General features: G+C 43.3%; 1 protein-coding gene and 1 non-coding gene across 9 annotated transcripts in view; both read right to left on the reverse strand.

The window, feature by feature from the left end:
* Positions 1–293: 293 nt before the first annotated feature.
* herc1 (HECT and RLD domain containing E3 ubiquitin protein ligase family member 1) overlaps positions 294–15,598 on the reverse strand; it is a 97,509-nt gene continuing 82,204 nt past the window's right edge. For all 8 annotated transcript variants that reach the window (XM_026187799.1, XM_026187955.1, XM_026188029.1 and 5 more), the window contains exons 70-79: positions 14,336–14,505; positions 12,838–12,976; positions 12,323–12,492; positions 8,991–9,160; positions 8,582–8,747; positions 8,402–8,478; positions 6,993–7,245; positions 5,715–5,867; positions 4,574–4,879; positions 294–925 (exon numbers count right to left, since the gene is read on the reverse strand). In XM_026187799.1, the coding sequence (XP_026043584.1) occupies positions 740–925; positions 4,574–4,879; positions 5,715–5,867; positions 6,993–7,245; positions 8,402–8,478; positions 8,582–8,747; positions 8,991–9,160; positions 12,323–12,492; positions 12,838–12,976; positions 14,336–14,505 (1,790 nt within the window). In that variant the 3' untranslated portion in view covers positions 294–739. The remainder of the gene's footprint in view (positions 926–4,573; positions 4,880–5,714; positions 5,868–6,992; positions 7,246–8,401; positions 8,479–8,581; positions 8,748–8,990; positions 9,161–12,322; positions 12,493–12,837; positions 12,977–14,335; positions 14,506–15,598) is intronic.
* On the reverse strand, positions 8,201–8,305 carry LOC113028097 (U6 spliceosomal RNA). Its single transcript, XR_003273191.1, has one exon. It is a non-coding gene; the product is annotated as a U6 spliceosomal RNA (small nuclear RNA).

Consider the following 15,598-nt stretch of genomic DNA (forward strand, 5'->3'; position numbering starts at 1 on the left):
CATGTTGTATTTACTAGGGACATCTATGTTCGACATTAACATTTGTTTGATCGAAATAATGAAAATATGACAAATGTGCAAAAAAATAAGGAAATGGGAAGGAGGGACTTCCCAAAGCGCCGCGTCACGAGAATCTGTTTCACCTGCTCGGGTCGTTATTTTTTTCCAGTTTATTTCTTCCTGTCACACAGTGGCATTTGTGATATTTTGTACTTCTCACATAAATTAATCCATTTATGATGAAGGGTTTTTCTTTTTACCATGGAAATAGCCAACTCCAGCAACAGAACAAATCAATTATGCAGCATTTATTGTCAGGTCTTTTATATGGTTTGGGAAACTTGGCATAGGCAATGAAAACAATAAATATGACATTTTCCCTAATGTAGCATTTTACACAATGTACAATGTGTTTCTTTCTCCACAGCTTGCTTGATAAGGTTCTATACACATTTCCAAACAAATAAACATATCTCCATTCAGAAGCCCTGAAAATGGGATGTGCACAAAAAAAGATAATAAAACACTAAATGCATTTCTCGTATGAATTTGTGTCAATAAAAACTGCTAATAAACCACAAAGAGAAATGAAAAGTTGTGCTGTTTAATCGACATAAAACAGATTAGAAAATGGCCCATCTGCTTAAGAGTTTCCTACGATGGTGCGGTTTGGATAATACTGGCTGTTCCTGCTCATTTCTGCCGAGTTTATTTGTGTGCGTGTGAAGAACTGCTTGGATCAGTAGTCAGTGTCAGAGCCCTCGGCATTGTCCACGTTTCGGGAGAGCATGTAGTTGTCCATGTCGATGGAGCGGCAGTTATTGATGGCGTAGCGCAGCCTCTCAGCCATGACAGCCTGGCTTGAGTACGGAGGCAAGCGCAGCTGGAAGAAACATGTCTGAGAGGTGGGCAAGCTGTCGTAGGGCTGTGGAGGACACACAACAAATTCCAAATTACTTAAACCTCACACAGTGTCGTTCTGTGGCAGGCCAAACGCTGCTCTCCTAAATTCAATTCAGTTGGTACCAAATCACAACAACAGTCGCCTCAAAGCACTTTATATAATAAGGTAAAGAACAAACAACAGTACACTAATGATTTAATGGAAAGTGAGTGAATGTGAGTGAAGAAGAAACATGCAAGTGGTCATGCATCATGAGAAGCCCCAGCAGGTCCGGCCTACTGCAGCATAACGAAGGAAGGGTTCACGGTCATCCCAGCTATACGCTTTATCAAAAATGAAAGTCGGATCTTAAAAATACAGACGGTCTCCGTCTGGCAAATCCACACTGGGTGGTGATGACACAGAAGACGGACGTGAAAGCTCAAGGCTCTGCCCCCCAGTCTGCGCTACTTTTAAATACCCTGGTGGAAGTGATGGTTTTTGGTGGCGCTTCTGAGGCCACTACTATAGATCTTGGTTCGCTGGCACAGTATGTTAAACCAGTCATCACTAATCTGGGAGTTAAAATAGAGGCAAATCTTAAACTTGAAAGCCAGGTCAGAGCTGTTGTCAGATCTAGCTTTGTTCATTTGAGGGAATTAGCCAAAATAAAGCCGTTCTTATCGAAACAGCATTTTGAGACAGTAATCCATGCCTTTGTTACTTCTAGGCTGGATTATTGTAACGCACTTTATTGTGGGGTTAGTGATGCAGCTCGTCTTTTAACTGGAACAAAAAAGTCTGAGCACATTACCCCCATTTTAATTTCACTCCACTGGCTACCTGTACGTTTCAGGATTGTTTTTAAAATTCTCTTATTTGCCTTTAAATCTCTTGATGGCCTGGCCCCCCCCCTACCTCTCCGAGCTACTACAACCATATACACCTGCCCGTTCCCTTAGGTCCGCTAATCAGCAGCTCCTTAAGGTACTGAAAACTAAGTATAAATCTAAAGGTGATCGTGCTTCTGCTGTAGCTGCTCCGAAGCTGTGGAACGATCTGCCCTTGCATGTTAGGCCTCTTCTCTCTCTGAATCTAAAAGTCTTCTTAGAACATATTCATTCGCTGAAGCCTTTGGCATTGATTAGAGGGGTTGACTCAATTTGTTTTAACATGTTTCAATTTATTTTAGGTTTTTAGTTATTTATTTTATCTTATCTCATTTTAATTTTCTTTACTTATGCTATTAGCATGTACAGCACTTTGTGAACTCTGGTTTTATGTTAAGATGTTTAATGGACAAATGAAACTTCATTACTCGAAGCTTTTCAGCACGAAACTCTGGTGGCCAAAAATATGAAGCGCAGCTTGAATCTAAAAGTTAAATGAACTGCTCTACAGAACCTGTGACGTCTTGATATTTTTTATTCATAAAAAAAAGACTATATATAATAATGTGCAACACACTCTTATAATAGGCTGGGACTACGCCTGTGCTGATTATGTATTTCACCAGTGACCAAAGCTTATATAATACCACACCAACATAAAACCAGGGTTCACAAAGTGCTGTACATATACAAAAAGCATAAACACATAAAATAAAATTGTATCTAATTTAATAAAAGCTACAGCCCCTTTGGAGCAGCCTCCTCAAAAGCACCTCTAAATGTATACTTAGTTTTTGGTGCCTTAAGGAGCTGCTGATTGGTGGACGTAAGGTAGCAGGCAGGTGTATATGGCTGTAGTAGCCCCGAGAGGTAAGGGCCAATTAGAGATTTAAAAATAAAAGAACTAAAAGGTACAGGTAGCTGGTGGAGTGAAATTAGAATGGAGGTAATGTGCCCAGACTTTTTTGTTCCAGTTAAAAGGCGCACTGCATCACAATAAAGTGCGTTACAATAATCCAGCCTAGAAGTAACAAAGGCGTAGATTACTGTCTCAAAAAGCTGCTTTGATAAGACGGGCTTAAATTTAAAAAAGCTCTGACCAAGTTTAAGATCTGCCTTCATGTTAACTCCCAGATTAGTGATGGTTATAATTCTATCACTATATATGTACGGTGCATTTCTTATGTACAGTTTAGACCTTATTAAAGTGGTTTTTATTCAGGAATAGGCAGAACATCTTCTTTTTGTTGCTGACTCCATATCTCAATGTCGCACAGCAGTTCACTATGTCTCGCACAAAAGACCGCAAATCCTGCCAGTGGTTCACTTCCTTATAAACCAAAGAATCAGGTACTGAAGGAGTGATGTGCTGATGAACAAAGCCTCGGCACAGTGTTTCTGAAGCACTGTGTTGTTTTTTTGACACCTGCATCTTAATTAATTCACTAATTAAGATGCAGGCCAGGGCTACTATGAGCCCGAGCCTGAAGGCAGAGTCGGTTTGTGAGGCTGAGGACAAACCGCCCTACGTTTTAAGATGAAGATAATGGCTGGAGAGTAAAAACTGATATAATTTGAGATGGATCTTGGCTGGGTGAGAGAGCGCCCATCAGGATGCAGGTGTGAGGACCGGTTGCTATAGTGACTCTTGTCAGGTGACCCAGACTTCTGTCAGCTTCAGGTTGAAATAGACAGAAATTTGTCTCTGAAATGCTTCCTAAGAGAAAACTGTTGTATAAGGAAACTTCTTTCACCGTGAGCGCCAACAACTCCTAGTCTACAAATTCTTAAATTTTCCTATCTGTAGAGTTTAGTATGTGGATGTCGTGACAGTGTGGAAACAGCCTGCGATTCGGATTTTCACATGAAATTTAGACGGTTTTCACATTGTTCCCTGTGGAAGAGTTGGACGGAGGAGGCAGCGCTTTGGGGACATTTATGAGAGACAAATATCTATCACAATAACCGGGGATGAAAGCGGACACCCGTGGCTATTATTTTAGAGTAAAATGATGGACTTTTTGGTTTTATTTAGCCTATTTTTCAATTTTGTGCTTCTACTTTTTACACTAAAGCTGGCTGATAATTTGGTAATCTAATTAAATTAAGCTCATTCAGGAAGTTCAGCTTTGACTATTTCAAATATTTTTAAACACTTCAGGCAAAATCTTTAAATTTCCAGCATTCACACTGCCAGGAAATGCAAAAATATGTTATTGTACACTCATAACGATAGTTAATAGTGTCCTGAGTTACGCAGCGGTCCATTGAAGATGGGAGAACAAAAGAACCAAAATGCCCCCAGATAAACGTAGACTGAGGTCCTCTGTCTCTGAACTGCCTCATCCAGAGAAAAGTTATTTTCCCTGCTCAGCTCATTGCCAATAAACCATCCTAAATATCACTTAGATTCCCCAGGGGATTTAAGGAAAATAATTGGGCATTTTTTCATGATGACGGGGTGATTGTGGCTCAAGAGTTGGGAGTTCGCCTTGTAATCGCAAGGTTGCCGGTTCGAGCCCCAGCTCGGACAGTCTCGGTCGTTGTGTCCTTGGGCAAGACACTTCACCTGTTGCCTACTGGTGGTGGTCAGAGGGCCCGGTGGCGCCAGTGTCCGGCAGCCTCGCCTCTGTCAGTGCGCCCCAGGGTGGCTGTGGCTACAACGTAGCTGCCATCACCAGTGTGTGAATGTGTGGATGACTGGATGTGTAAAGCGCTTTGGGGTCCTTAGGGACTAGTAAAGCGCTATATAAATACAGGCCATTTACCATTTACCATGACAATGCACCGCTCTACTTACCCTGTCCACCTTCATGATCTGAAACCTCTGGGAGATATCAGCTGTGTTAGCAGGGAGCCTCGAGCGACCTGAGACAAAGCGCATGAAGAGGACACGCTCCTCGTTGGAGAACTCCTCCAGGGTCTGCCAAAACCACTGCACCAAGGAGTGCTGTTCATCCACCTCTCTGTAGCGCACCACCTTCTTGAGCACATCGCAGCAGATCTCCGGCATGCCACAAACCATCTGCTCCAGCTGCTTGGCAGTGAGCAGGGACAGTAGCGGCACCGGCACGATCCACGACATGCCCTCACGCACTGCTGCCACCTGGGAGAGATGAGCCCACAGGAGAAGACTTATGTCCGTGTTAAGGCCAAAGTCACGTTTTATCTAACGGTCAGTTCAGCTAAAGAGACGTTCTTGTTTGTTTCCAGTCCTGCACACAGCTTGCTGTTATTAGGGTTTCCATGTTGAAACAGCAGACAAACACTGTGTTCCTGTATCTGGATCATCTGTTCATTCCCCTGTGAATGCTCAGTGGCTAACAACTGGTGACTGAGAAGTCCTTAGCCAACGAAGTTTTGAAACAGTATGACCAAGACGTACAAGTTCAGTTCAATTTCATATGACCCAAATAAACTCCAAAGGAAAGTCAAGTCAAAATGCTTCCCAGACGTCTATCCGAAGTCTTTAGTTACAACCACAGCTATGGCCAATAAGTGGGTCTTTGACCCAACACAGGTTTAAAACACTTCCACACTTTTTTATGACTTTGAAGTTAATCCATGTTTTTAATAAACACATATTTATTTATTTTTTTAAAAAAAGAAAAAAAAACACACTGTGAAAAGAGTCAACATCGACGAGCTCGTCCTGATGTCTCTAAACAGGAAACTTAAAACACTGAGAATCTGACTCCATCCAATCTGAGGTAAAATAGTAACATTTTACTATTTCCATATCATTGCATGATTTGACTTACAATCGCATTTGTTGCCCAAGGCAGTGATCTGATTGGTCAGATCTGTTTATTCAGATCCAGAAAACTGGAAAAATGGAGTTTGTGCTGTTGTACTGAAGAGGTGAGTCCGAAAAATATTTTTAATACACAAAATATTCGCATGGATTTGACATGTCTGGTGTGTAAAGGCCTTTTCTGTACCTGACGGTCGATTTCATGCAGTCTGTACTCAATAGCTCTTTCCACATATTCCTTCCTGTTGGAGAAAGTGAGAGGGATGCTGTTCCCTCCTGGGATAATGGGGACCATTTTACCATCTGCACTCTGCCCGACAAAGGAATCCAGAGGAATCATCTGCAAAACAAACACAAAAACTGTGAGTACTGGCAAAGAGCTCACTGAGGTTAGAGAACTTCACTTCATAAAGAAAGGACCTGTGATGGAATTACATTAATGATTTAAAAATATACCTAAAATCTCCACATCTCTAAGTCCTAAATAATAAACCTTGGGCCCTGTGGATCAGTGACAATTAATCTTTGTCCCCAGATCTGAGTTTGATAAGACAAACTGCTGTTTTTCTATTTGAACACGTAGTTAAAAAGCAGTTATGTCCATGGCCTAAAAGAAGCAGATCAAAATGAGGCTTTGTACTAGAATATGACAATTATATTATCAAAGAGAACGCATTAGAAAGACAAGCAAAGCATAGAATACAAGTCAATAACGTCTGCAGTCATGGTAAATAAAGGCCACTGTATGGTTTTCTATAAAAGCTTTCCACTAAATCTAACAACCGTTCATTGTTCTGTTCATTTATTCATTTCATCCAACGCATGAAAGCTCATGTGGCAGAAATGAGCTCTCATCTGCAGCGTCTTTTCTTCAGTATTCCTCTCCTCACCCCCATCTGGCTCCTCCTCCCTGAGCCTGCTGGAGGTTTCTTCCTGTTAAAAGGGAGTTTTTCCTTCCCACTTTCGCCAAGTGCTTGCTCATAGGGGGTCTTTCGATTGTTGGGCTTTCTCTGTATTACTGTAGGGTCTTTACCTTTCACCCTATAAAGCCTAAAAGCGCAAATCAGTCTGTGCATAACTATATATTGCTCTGCCCATGTCGAATGTCGGTTGGAAAGATTTTAGATATTGCCCAACGTTAGACGATACCCAGCCCGCTTTGCCAATGTAGCCGCTCCCCCGGCCTAATTCCAGGTTGGACCCAGGTAAGCCTGTCTCAAGCAAAGTAACATTACACAGGTTTTCTTTCATATTTCAACTGTTCTTAAATGTAGACATCTGCTTTTTCTCTGTTGCACTAAAAATGAACCAAACATCGAATTTAATGTTCTATTAAACAACCCCAGTTAACGCTGCTCAATGAATGGATGTGTTTGTGGCTGCTGGCTTGCTTTAGTGTGGTTTCAATATTTAAATGTCTAAGTATAATCCTCACACGAACATACAATCAAAATGCTTTTCTAACCTCATGGAAATTATCCTCCGTGATGCCGCTGTCTTCAATGTGAAGAATGCTTTTGAGTGTCTGCACATAGAGCAGGTCCACTTCCTCCAGGTCCTCCAGCAACAAGGGGATGCAGCACAACTGCTTCCAAACCAAAGGAGCCAAGTGCAGATCCAGGGGCTTCTTGGTGCGGATGGCTACCCCCATAAGAATACCTAAGAATTTAAACTGGAGCATGTGCTCATCCAGGCATGCTGACGGGTTGAGGAGGAATCTATCAAAATCAGAATCAGAATACTTTAATAATCCAGAAGGAAACTATGTGGGTTTCAGTTGCTCCAAGGCAATAACAGTAACAGACTAGACTATTACAAAGTTTACACATTTAAGAAATAGCACAATATACACGCATACAAATCGCTCACTTATACATATGAAGAATATTATAGAGGTGAAATGTATATGATTGACATTTGACTCTAACCTGTGAAACTTTGTCATTCGTTATTTTACTGTAGAGCGTGTGCAAAGGGTGTAATTGTTGCAGTGTGTACGGCGTATTAGATGGAGGAGTTCCACAGGCAGGAATGATTTCCTGTGTCTCAGTCCATGCTCCTGTGACTGGCTAGCAAGTCATGCAGTGTGTGGGAGGTGCTGTCCATCACTGTCCTTATCTTGGACAACAGCCACCTGTCAGAAACACCCTAAGAGAGTCCAGCTCCATCCCCACAACATTACTGGCCTTGCCGAGCAGTTGATTGAGTCTGTTGGCATGCTGTCCCAGAATGCAACAGCATAGAGGATGGCACTGGCCACAACGGACTCGTAAACAATCCTGAGGGAGTGGTGCAGCTCTGGATACGGCTGTAGGTGGCTGAGCATTCACTGCAGTGTCGTAAACAGCCACCAACATTACAAGGGTAAATTCCCTGATCAAATAATACGGCCCGAGTCTTTGATTGTTATGTTTGTTTGTTAACAAGAACAGCAAGCCCTCTTCCTTTCTGCTTACCGCTCGTGGCGCTGTCCCTGTCCGCCCGAACAGTGTGGAAGACACACTGTCCACTGGAATACCCCGGTGCATCCATGATTCGGTGAAACACATCAAGCTACACTCACGATATTCCCTCTGACTCCGTGTCAGCGCTGTTAGCTCGTCCATCTCGTTTGCTAGCAACCGAACGTTCCCCAATATAATAGACGGCAGACACGGTTTGAAGCCTCCGCTGAAAAATGTGGAACGCTTCACGAATTTACGTGTCATCCTTGCGCAGAGACCATGCTAATCTTCCCTGTATCATATCCAGTTTAGCGCATGCCATCAAAGAAATGTCTTTCTTTTATTTCAAACAAAGGATTAGTTACTCTCTTAAAGTCCTACAACTTCCAACACATTAACTGACCTACATGTTTCATTAAGGTCTTCTCACCTGTCTCTGTTGTAGCCAACCTCTGCTGTGGCATTGGGAGATGGGATGAGCAGGTCCACAACTCCTGTCTCCAACTCCTATGGATAGATATACATGACAGTGAAGAAGTAGTAGCTCTATCAGACATCCAGTAAACAGCTGGAATAAAATTTGTTCTAACAAGTCCAGATGTTTACATACCTGACACATCTCTGTGATGGTGTCATCAAAGACCCCTCCTGCATCGTCAGCACCTTCTCCAACTAGTTTGACCTTCCAGGCTCTTGAGGGAAGTCGGAGATCTGAAGCATTCAACTTTACAACTTGCCGAGCAATCTGTACAAAGATTGGTTTACACTTCCGACCTCTGCAGAGTTCAAATGTGATGGAAAACCAAAGTGAAAAGGAAGAAGGGGATTTTAAGTTTACCTTTAAGCACAAAATTATATTTATAACATCAGTAGCTGATGAAGTAGTTATGCATCTATTTTTTTATGCAGTACAACAATTCCACCCTGGAACAGTTTAAAACAACCATTAAAACCTTCATACCAGTGGTGAGTGTATGGAAACCTCTGACTGCAGGCTAAAAACAGTTACCAGTACTGACCGTGTGGAGATGCGTTTGACAGTGATCTGGGGACCGTAGTTCTTGCCCTGCACCATGGTCTTGCCTATCGACCGCACCATAGGCAGCGTATACACTCTGGGAGCCAAAAGGGGCCTTAACTGGCCCTGGACGATTCCCCAGGTACCGGCGTTGTAATGGGAGGTACAGCTCTGCAGAATTAAAATGACATTTAGTATTTACTAATTAAGAGGAGCCCCAAATCTTTTCCCTACATTTGTGCAACGTCTAAACTATAGGGAAGAAAAAATCTTTCCAATTAAGATGTAACATAGTAGTCCCCTTTCAGTCCATACAACACATTTAGTTTGGGATATCACGCCCCTGCATGTTGTGGCTTAAGGCACCTCTATTCGTGCCCTGTGATGACACATATAGACTTCTGTGATCACATTGATCCTGCAGTTCTCACACTTCACCTGAGCGTAAAAACTGAGGGGATGCCGAGTTGGGCTAGCTACTGATAGTTAGAGCTGCTGTCTGCTGGCATGAAGTCAGTTTAACTGCCTCGTTGGTGTTAGCCTCCACTGTTCAGTTGGTGTGTGGGCTTCCCACAGAGTGGAAATTTCAAGTGTCCTTGTGCAGCACTGTTGCTTTGCATTTTGGCATGAGTACCAAACCAAAGCAAGCAAAGCAGAAATCTTCTGTTTCTCCCGTCCTAATGGGTGCTGTTTGCATGACCAGCATGAGGTTGCCCTGTCTGACTGGGGACTTACCACGCCGGGAAAAGTAAGCCCGTGTATGTTGTTGCCAGCTCCAGGGCTCGACCCTGGAAAGACGGAGAAAGTGCTAGAACGGCTGTTGCATTGCAATACCCTCGCTAGGGTTCCAGCTTTTCCAAATCTGAAGATGAGGAGTATCTGGTCGATGTCTCTGCAAATATCTGGACTGACTGAGGATGAACCACGCGGGAGCACTGGCTAGCCTCAGCGGACGCTCACCAACATGATGACGTGCTGGACATCAGCTTGGGCATTCATCGACATTCTCATGGATGAACAGCAGAGCCTGTTGTCGGCTCAGTGTGCCGCCGCTGCTCCGCTTGCAGGCCAAAACAACATCTCTGTTTTTTCCACGTTTCATCACACAGTGGAGAAGCTCAGAGTGGAAAGGCCATCTACAAATCTCTGGCAGTTTGTGGAGTTTTTCCTTCCAGCGAAGCTGACAACAGAGTATAACTGCCTTCCAGTATTCCCAGACTTTGTCTCCGAGCTAACCACTTCACATGTGTCAAGCCACCGTCTTGGGTTAGGGAATCCCCAGCTATGGACAGTATTTAGAGCTGGACAGCACAAAGAAGGCTGGCTTAGCCAACCCGCCTCCTACGGAATGGCTGTAGCTGGTAAATTTACCGTTTACATTTCTGGAGGCATCCCCATTCCACATATATGGTGTAGCTGATCCCACATCTCTTCCATCCAAGCACTGTACATGCTCTGCATCTCAGCCTGACAAGATTTATAATTCTCAGGCGGGCGCTGCCCATGCCATGAGCTCAGTCACTGTGATACAGTCGCACCAGGCGATGTACCCGGTGCAACTTGGGTCCATTGGTTTCCCCAGACAACTACTTCTACCTTAATAAGAACCAAGTAAAAATGGAATACATTCTCCGTGCCCTTTGTGGTGTGCTCCCTAACAGAGAGATGGCTTCAATAATAGTAGCACATCTGACCTCAGATAGGGACAGTGCTATCTACTTGGATGAGCCAGTATCTGTTGTCAGGTCATTTGAATCTGAACTGAGGAAGAAGCAGACGGCAGCTTTGCGTGATATCATTCCCAGACATGACACAGGCTAGCTGTTCCTCTTCCCACCGCCGAGAGCGGACCGACTGCTGCTAATGTGGGTGTACCACCAGCAAGAGCCCAGCCTCTGGGGTAACTTCCACGCCAGTCAGCCTGGAGCTAAGGTCCACCTTTGGGCCCCAACGCCCAGGAGAAAGACGTCTCAGTCCTCCTAGCTATGGGATTGAGTTAAGAACTGCAGGGAGATGCCAGTTCCCCTATCTGGTGCTGCCCAAGAGGCACTCCTTAAGTCACAAACCCCCCTGCACACAAAAATATATTTTTGCTGTTTCAGGTTGTAATTCCTAGTTCGGACTTGTCAGATGTTCAGGTGACCACAACAGGTAATCCCACGTTTCTCACCCTCATCAGAGTCTGAATTTCAGTGCAGCACAGGCTGCACACCAATCAGTGAGAGCTCCCAGCCGTGTTTCAAGCTCTCAACTTTCTTTGTCCAGTTCTGGGCCAGCATGTATTAGTCAGGATAGAAAATTCAACAGTGGTCTGTTACACAAACGCCCAGACAGGGGCACGTACCCCTTCACTGTTAAACCTATCTCAGTCTCTGCTTTCATGATTTAGTGTTCATTTTCTGTCTCCGAGAGCCACACATGCTGGGGCTGGACTTTCTCTCCAGGCAGGAACCCCAGAGGGGGGAATGAATATTACACCCTTTACTAGTGGCCAGTTGTGGGATCTGTTTGTCGAGGCAAAAGTAGACCTTTTTGCCTCCAGGGTGAAGACTTACTGCCCTCATTCTTCTCTGCAATTGACCACGACGCAACCATTTCCATCGGAGGACTCTGGACAAGGGGCCACCAACCTACTGAGAGGTCAATTTCACCAACTGCCTCCAGGACAGAGTGCTGACTTTTGGCTTGTGTCTGACACACAGTGTTTCTACAGTGTGCTGAGGAAGTCACAAAGCGTGACTGAGACAGGGGGTGTTAATTTAGCTGTATATTTAGGTGACTGGCTCCTTCTAGTGCAGTCAACGCAGGAAGTGACAACACAAATGTCAGATTTTAAGATGCAATCCGAGCTTCATAATAAACACCGAAAAGTGTGTACAACATGCACCTTTTCTGGGTTTATGCCTGAACTCAATCACCTTTACAGCCTTTCAGTTATGAGAGTGAAGGTGTTCAGAGCCTGGACTGTGCCTTCAGTCACTGAGGCTGGAGATGCAAACCAAAGGAAAGACAAATCTAAGTTTAGCCATTTTCTTCTTCTCATTCTGTTCACATCTATGGGAGAGTTTTCAGCTTGTTACAGTCAATGTGTTAGAGGCACTAAACTAACAGTATTTTTCCAGAAGCTGTTTCTGTAGTAGATAAAATACACAGTAAGACATAACTAACACTTAGCATCACTGCCAGGTCAAATATCAAAGGCTGCTAAAGCCTATCATTCAGAACAATATAACTGGTATCACATTACAAAAAATTCTAACAACACATTTTTTACCAAATTTCTAAACATTTTCTGTACAAGTGTCTTTTGTTTTTATTGTAGTCGTTGCCCACCTGGTTGTTAGGGCTGAGGTTGAGTAGTCTCCATGACGAGTACATGAGGTCAGAGAAGTGGTAGAGGAGCCGCAAACGGGCCCTCACTGCCTCGATGCTCACTTCTTTAAGCCCACTGTACTGAGGAGGCACTGCTGCTGGCAGGCCAAGCTGAAGAGGTACAGATGAGCCTGAGGAAGATTAGAGTGAGATATGATCACCCTGAACACTGAGAAGTGTGGGAAGAAAAGTCGACTCATTCATGACAAAAGTTACATTAAAGAGATTTCCTGCTGTCACAGTTATGCTAATTATTGTTTGTTGTGGCAGCCATCCAAAGCTCTGTCTCTAATCCCTTTGACATATTTTCTATGTGATGTGGTTTATAAGGCAGGTTTCTAAGCACAATACATAAAAATAAAACCATTACGCTCTGGTATTTTGTACGTTCCAGCAGCACAGCAGGAAATCTGATATCTGGGAGAAAGTATCAAAATATCAGGAGGCATTATGTGAATTTTGTGTGTCTGTGTAACCTGGTGCTCGAGGCGGCACAGAGGGAGCCGTCCACGCTGCACTATGACAGCGTCCAGCAGAGATCTGATGGATGTTCTTGCCCTGCAGCGTTGTTACCAGTGTAGGTTCTCTAACATGGTTGGTGTGTCCCAGACCCAGCTGCACAACACAGTCATAAGTCAACATTTAAGAATAAGTGTGTATAACAGCTCAAGATCAATTCTGAAAATAAATCAAAGCTGACTGCCAGGAATGCAAACAATGCAATGTTAGTATTACCCTGCTGATGATGTGTTGTTGCAGTAGCAATCCTGCACAGTATGAGAGGCACAGCAGGAATTCTGCTTAGACTCAGTGATACCGTAGCACTCTGGATCTTTTGTTAGTCTAAGACAGCTGGCTGAGCGTTTTGTGACTGCTGGACGACAGGCGCCCCTCTCCAGTTGCACACTCAGATTTGTGGAGAACCTCGTGCTAAATATCTTGCAGATGACCTGATTCTGGGTCCTGTGCGAAGCAGAGCAGCTAATCGCTGCTACAACTGAAGGGGTGGCTGTAGCTCAGGTCATCTGCTGCGTTTGATCCCTGGCCGCTGTATGCCACATATCTGTGGGCAAGATACTAATTCCAATGCTCTCCAAGACAGAAGCACTTAGATCACTAGAAAAAGTTCAAGTTCTATAAAGCGTTATATAAGAACTAGTCCATTTACCAGCCTGGTTCTGCTGAAGGTGTCGTCCTGTTAAAAGCGAGTTTTTCCTTCCCCCTGTCACTAAAGCACTTGCTTGTAGAGTTTTGTTGAGGTTTTCTCTGTTTGGATTATTGTAGGGTCTTTACCTCACTATATAAAGCACCTTGAGGCGACTGTGTTGTGATTTGGTATATAAATAAAACTGAATTCAACTGAACTGAATCTAACAGTCAGTGCAGAGGCCAAGGATGGGCCAAAGACTTCTCTTAGGAGCTTTGAAACACTGAGAGAGTCCCTGCTCATTGGGGGCAACTCATTCTTTTTCTTAGCATTTACTGACCAATCTCAAAATGATCATTTATTGCTAAGACTTTAGAAAAGGCTATGACTAAGCAGATTACACCAGTCTTAAACGAAGACAGTGTGCTGGAGACATTTCAATCTGGGGCTCATTCTGTTCTTTGAGTGTCCAGTGTCATTTTAATGCAAAGTGACGCTGGAGAATATTCTGATGTGAAACGCTACGTTTGATACCGTCCACCACCATACTTTCCTTGACAGGCTGAAATATTGGGGTGGTGTATCTGGTTCTGCTTTGGAGTGGCTCACATCATATCTGTCTGAATGATACTTTTCTTTGGCTGCTTCTGAGTCCTCGTCCTTTTATCTTAGCTATTGTGTGCCACAAGGCTCTCTATGTGTGTAATATAAGATAGATGACAAGGCTACATTTTCAGTAAATCCATTTACTTCAAATAAGATAAGCAGCAAACAGTCTTATTGAGACTTTGACACTTATGTTCCCACAAGCATTGTATGCATGTTACCTGTCCCTCCGAGTTGCTGCCCCAGGTGTAAACATCTCCTGTGGAGGAGAGTACCAGAGTGTGTTCAGCTCCTACAGCGACATCCTGGATGTGGATCCCTGAGAGACCTGGTACCTGTTGGGGCCGGTTGTGGTTCCTGGCTCGACCCTCTGGCAAGCCAATTAGGCGGTCTTCAACAAAAAAAGGTAAAAATATATTTGAATAATATGGCACGGAAAAAATCTCACTTTGACTTCATGGTGAAAACTCAATTGTGTAATTGTCATAATCAGTGTTAAAACCACTAATGGCCAAATCTAAATATCACACTCATTTTAATATGTTATATAATAAACTACTGTTTTCACTAGCATTCATTAATATGATTATAGATTATTGTGTTATTAATATCCCGTATAAAATAAGAAAAATGGGACTGAGGGGTTTGTGGGTTTCAGTTTTGTCTTATGGAGTTTATAGAGCACCATAATGTCACTAACAGAGGTTTCTATCTCAGGGCGTACATTATTATTTTTGCATTAATACCATCAACGTGGTTTTTGCATTTAGCTTTGGGTAGTGTGCAGTCACAGCTGTTTCATCTCACTGCTGCATTTTAAATGTAGAAAAAAACACGGTCATGTTGCTCTAACCCATAGGTGTCAAACTCTGGCGGCCTGCAGCCTAATTACATTTGGCCCACGAAGCCAAACCAAATGACTATCAGAGCTGGCCTGCTGGTATTATACAGCTAATATATATATTGTTTAGTATTAAGCTTTGCTTGTTCCATATTCAGTTTTTCAGCTAAACTTGTTTGAGTCCATAAGAAAAGATTCATTCTTAAATCTGGAGGAAGATTTTTTTTCAATAAATATTAATGTTAGCCCGCGACTTTGTTCCAGTTTTGAATCTTGGCCCACTGTGTGTTTGAGTTTGACACCCCTGCTCTAAACAATAGAAAGACAGTACTAAGAGTACTTCTATTAAACCTGTGGGCTTCTGCAAATACTTAAATACTGTGACCAATGACAATCTTTTAAGTCACATACTGACCACCTGTTAAAGAAACTGAGGCTGAAGTTGGGGTACTTTTTCACAAACAGATGATTTCTCTCCTGCTGCCACCCTCCGGGTTTAAGGTATCGTTCATCAGCCCTCCTGCTCACTCTCAGTTTATCATGAGGCATTAAGATACCTAACTGGCTGTAAACCTTTAACACATCAACATTCTTTGGCTGATTGGTATATCTATAAATCATTTTCTGGTTTTCCATTCTATTC

Source organism: Astatotilapia calliptera, chromosome 1 (genome assembly GCF_900246225.1).
Source record: "Astatotilapia calliptera chromosome 1, fAstCal1.2, whole genome shotgun sequence".
NCBI lineage: Eukaryota > Metazoa > Chordata > Actinopteri > Cichliformes > Cichlidae > Astatotilapia > Astatotilapia calliptera.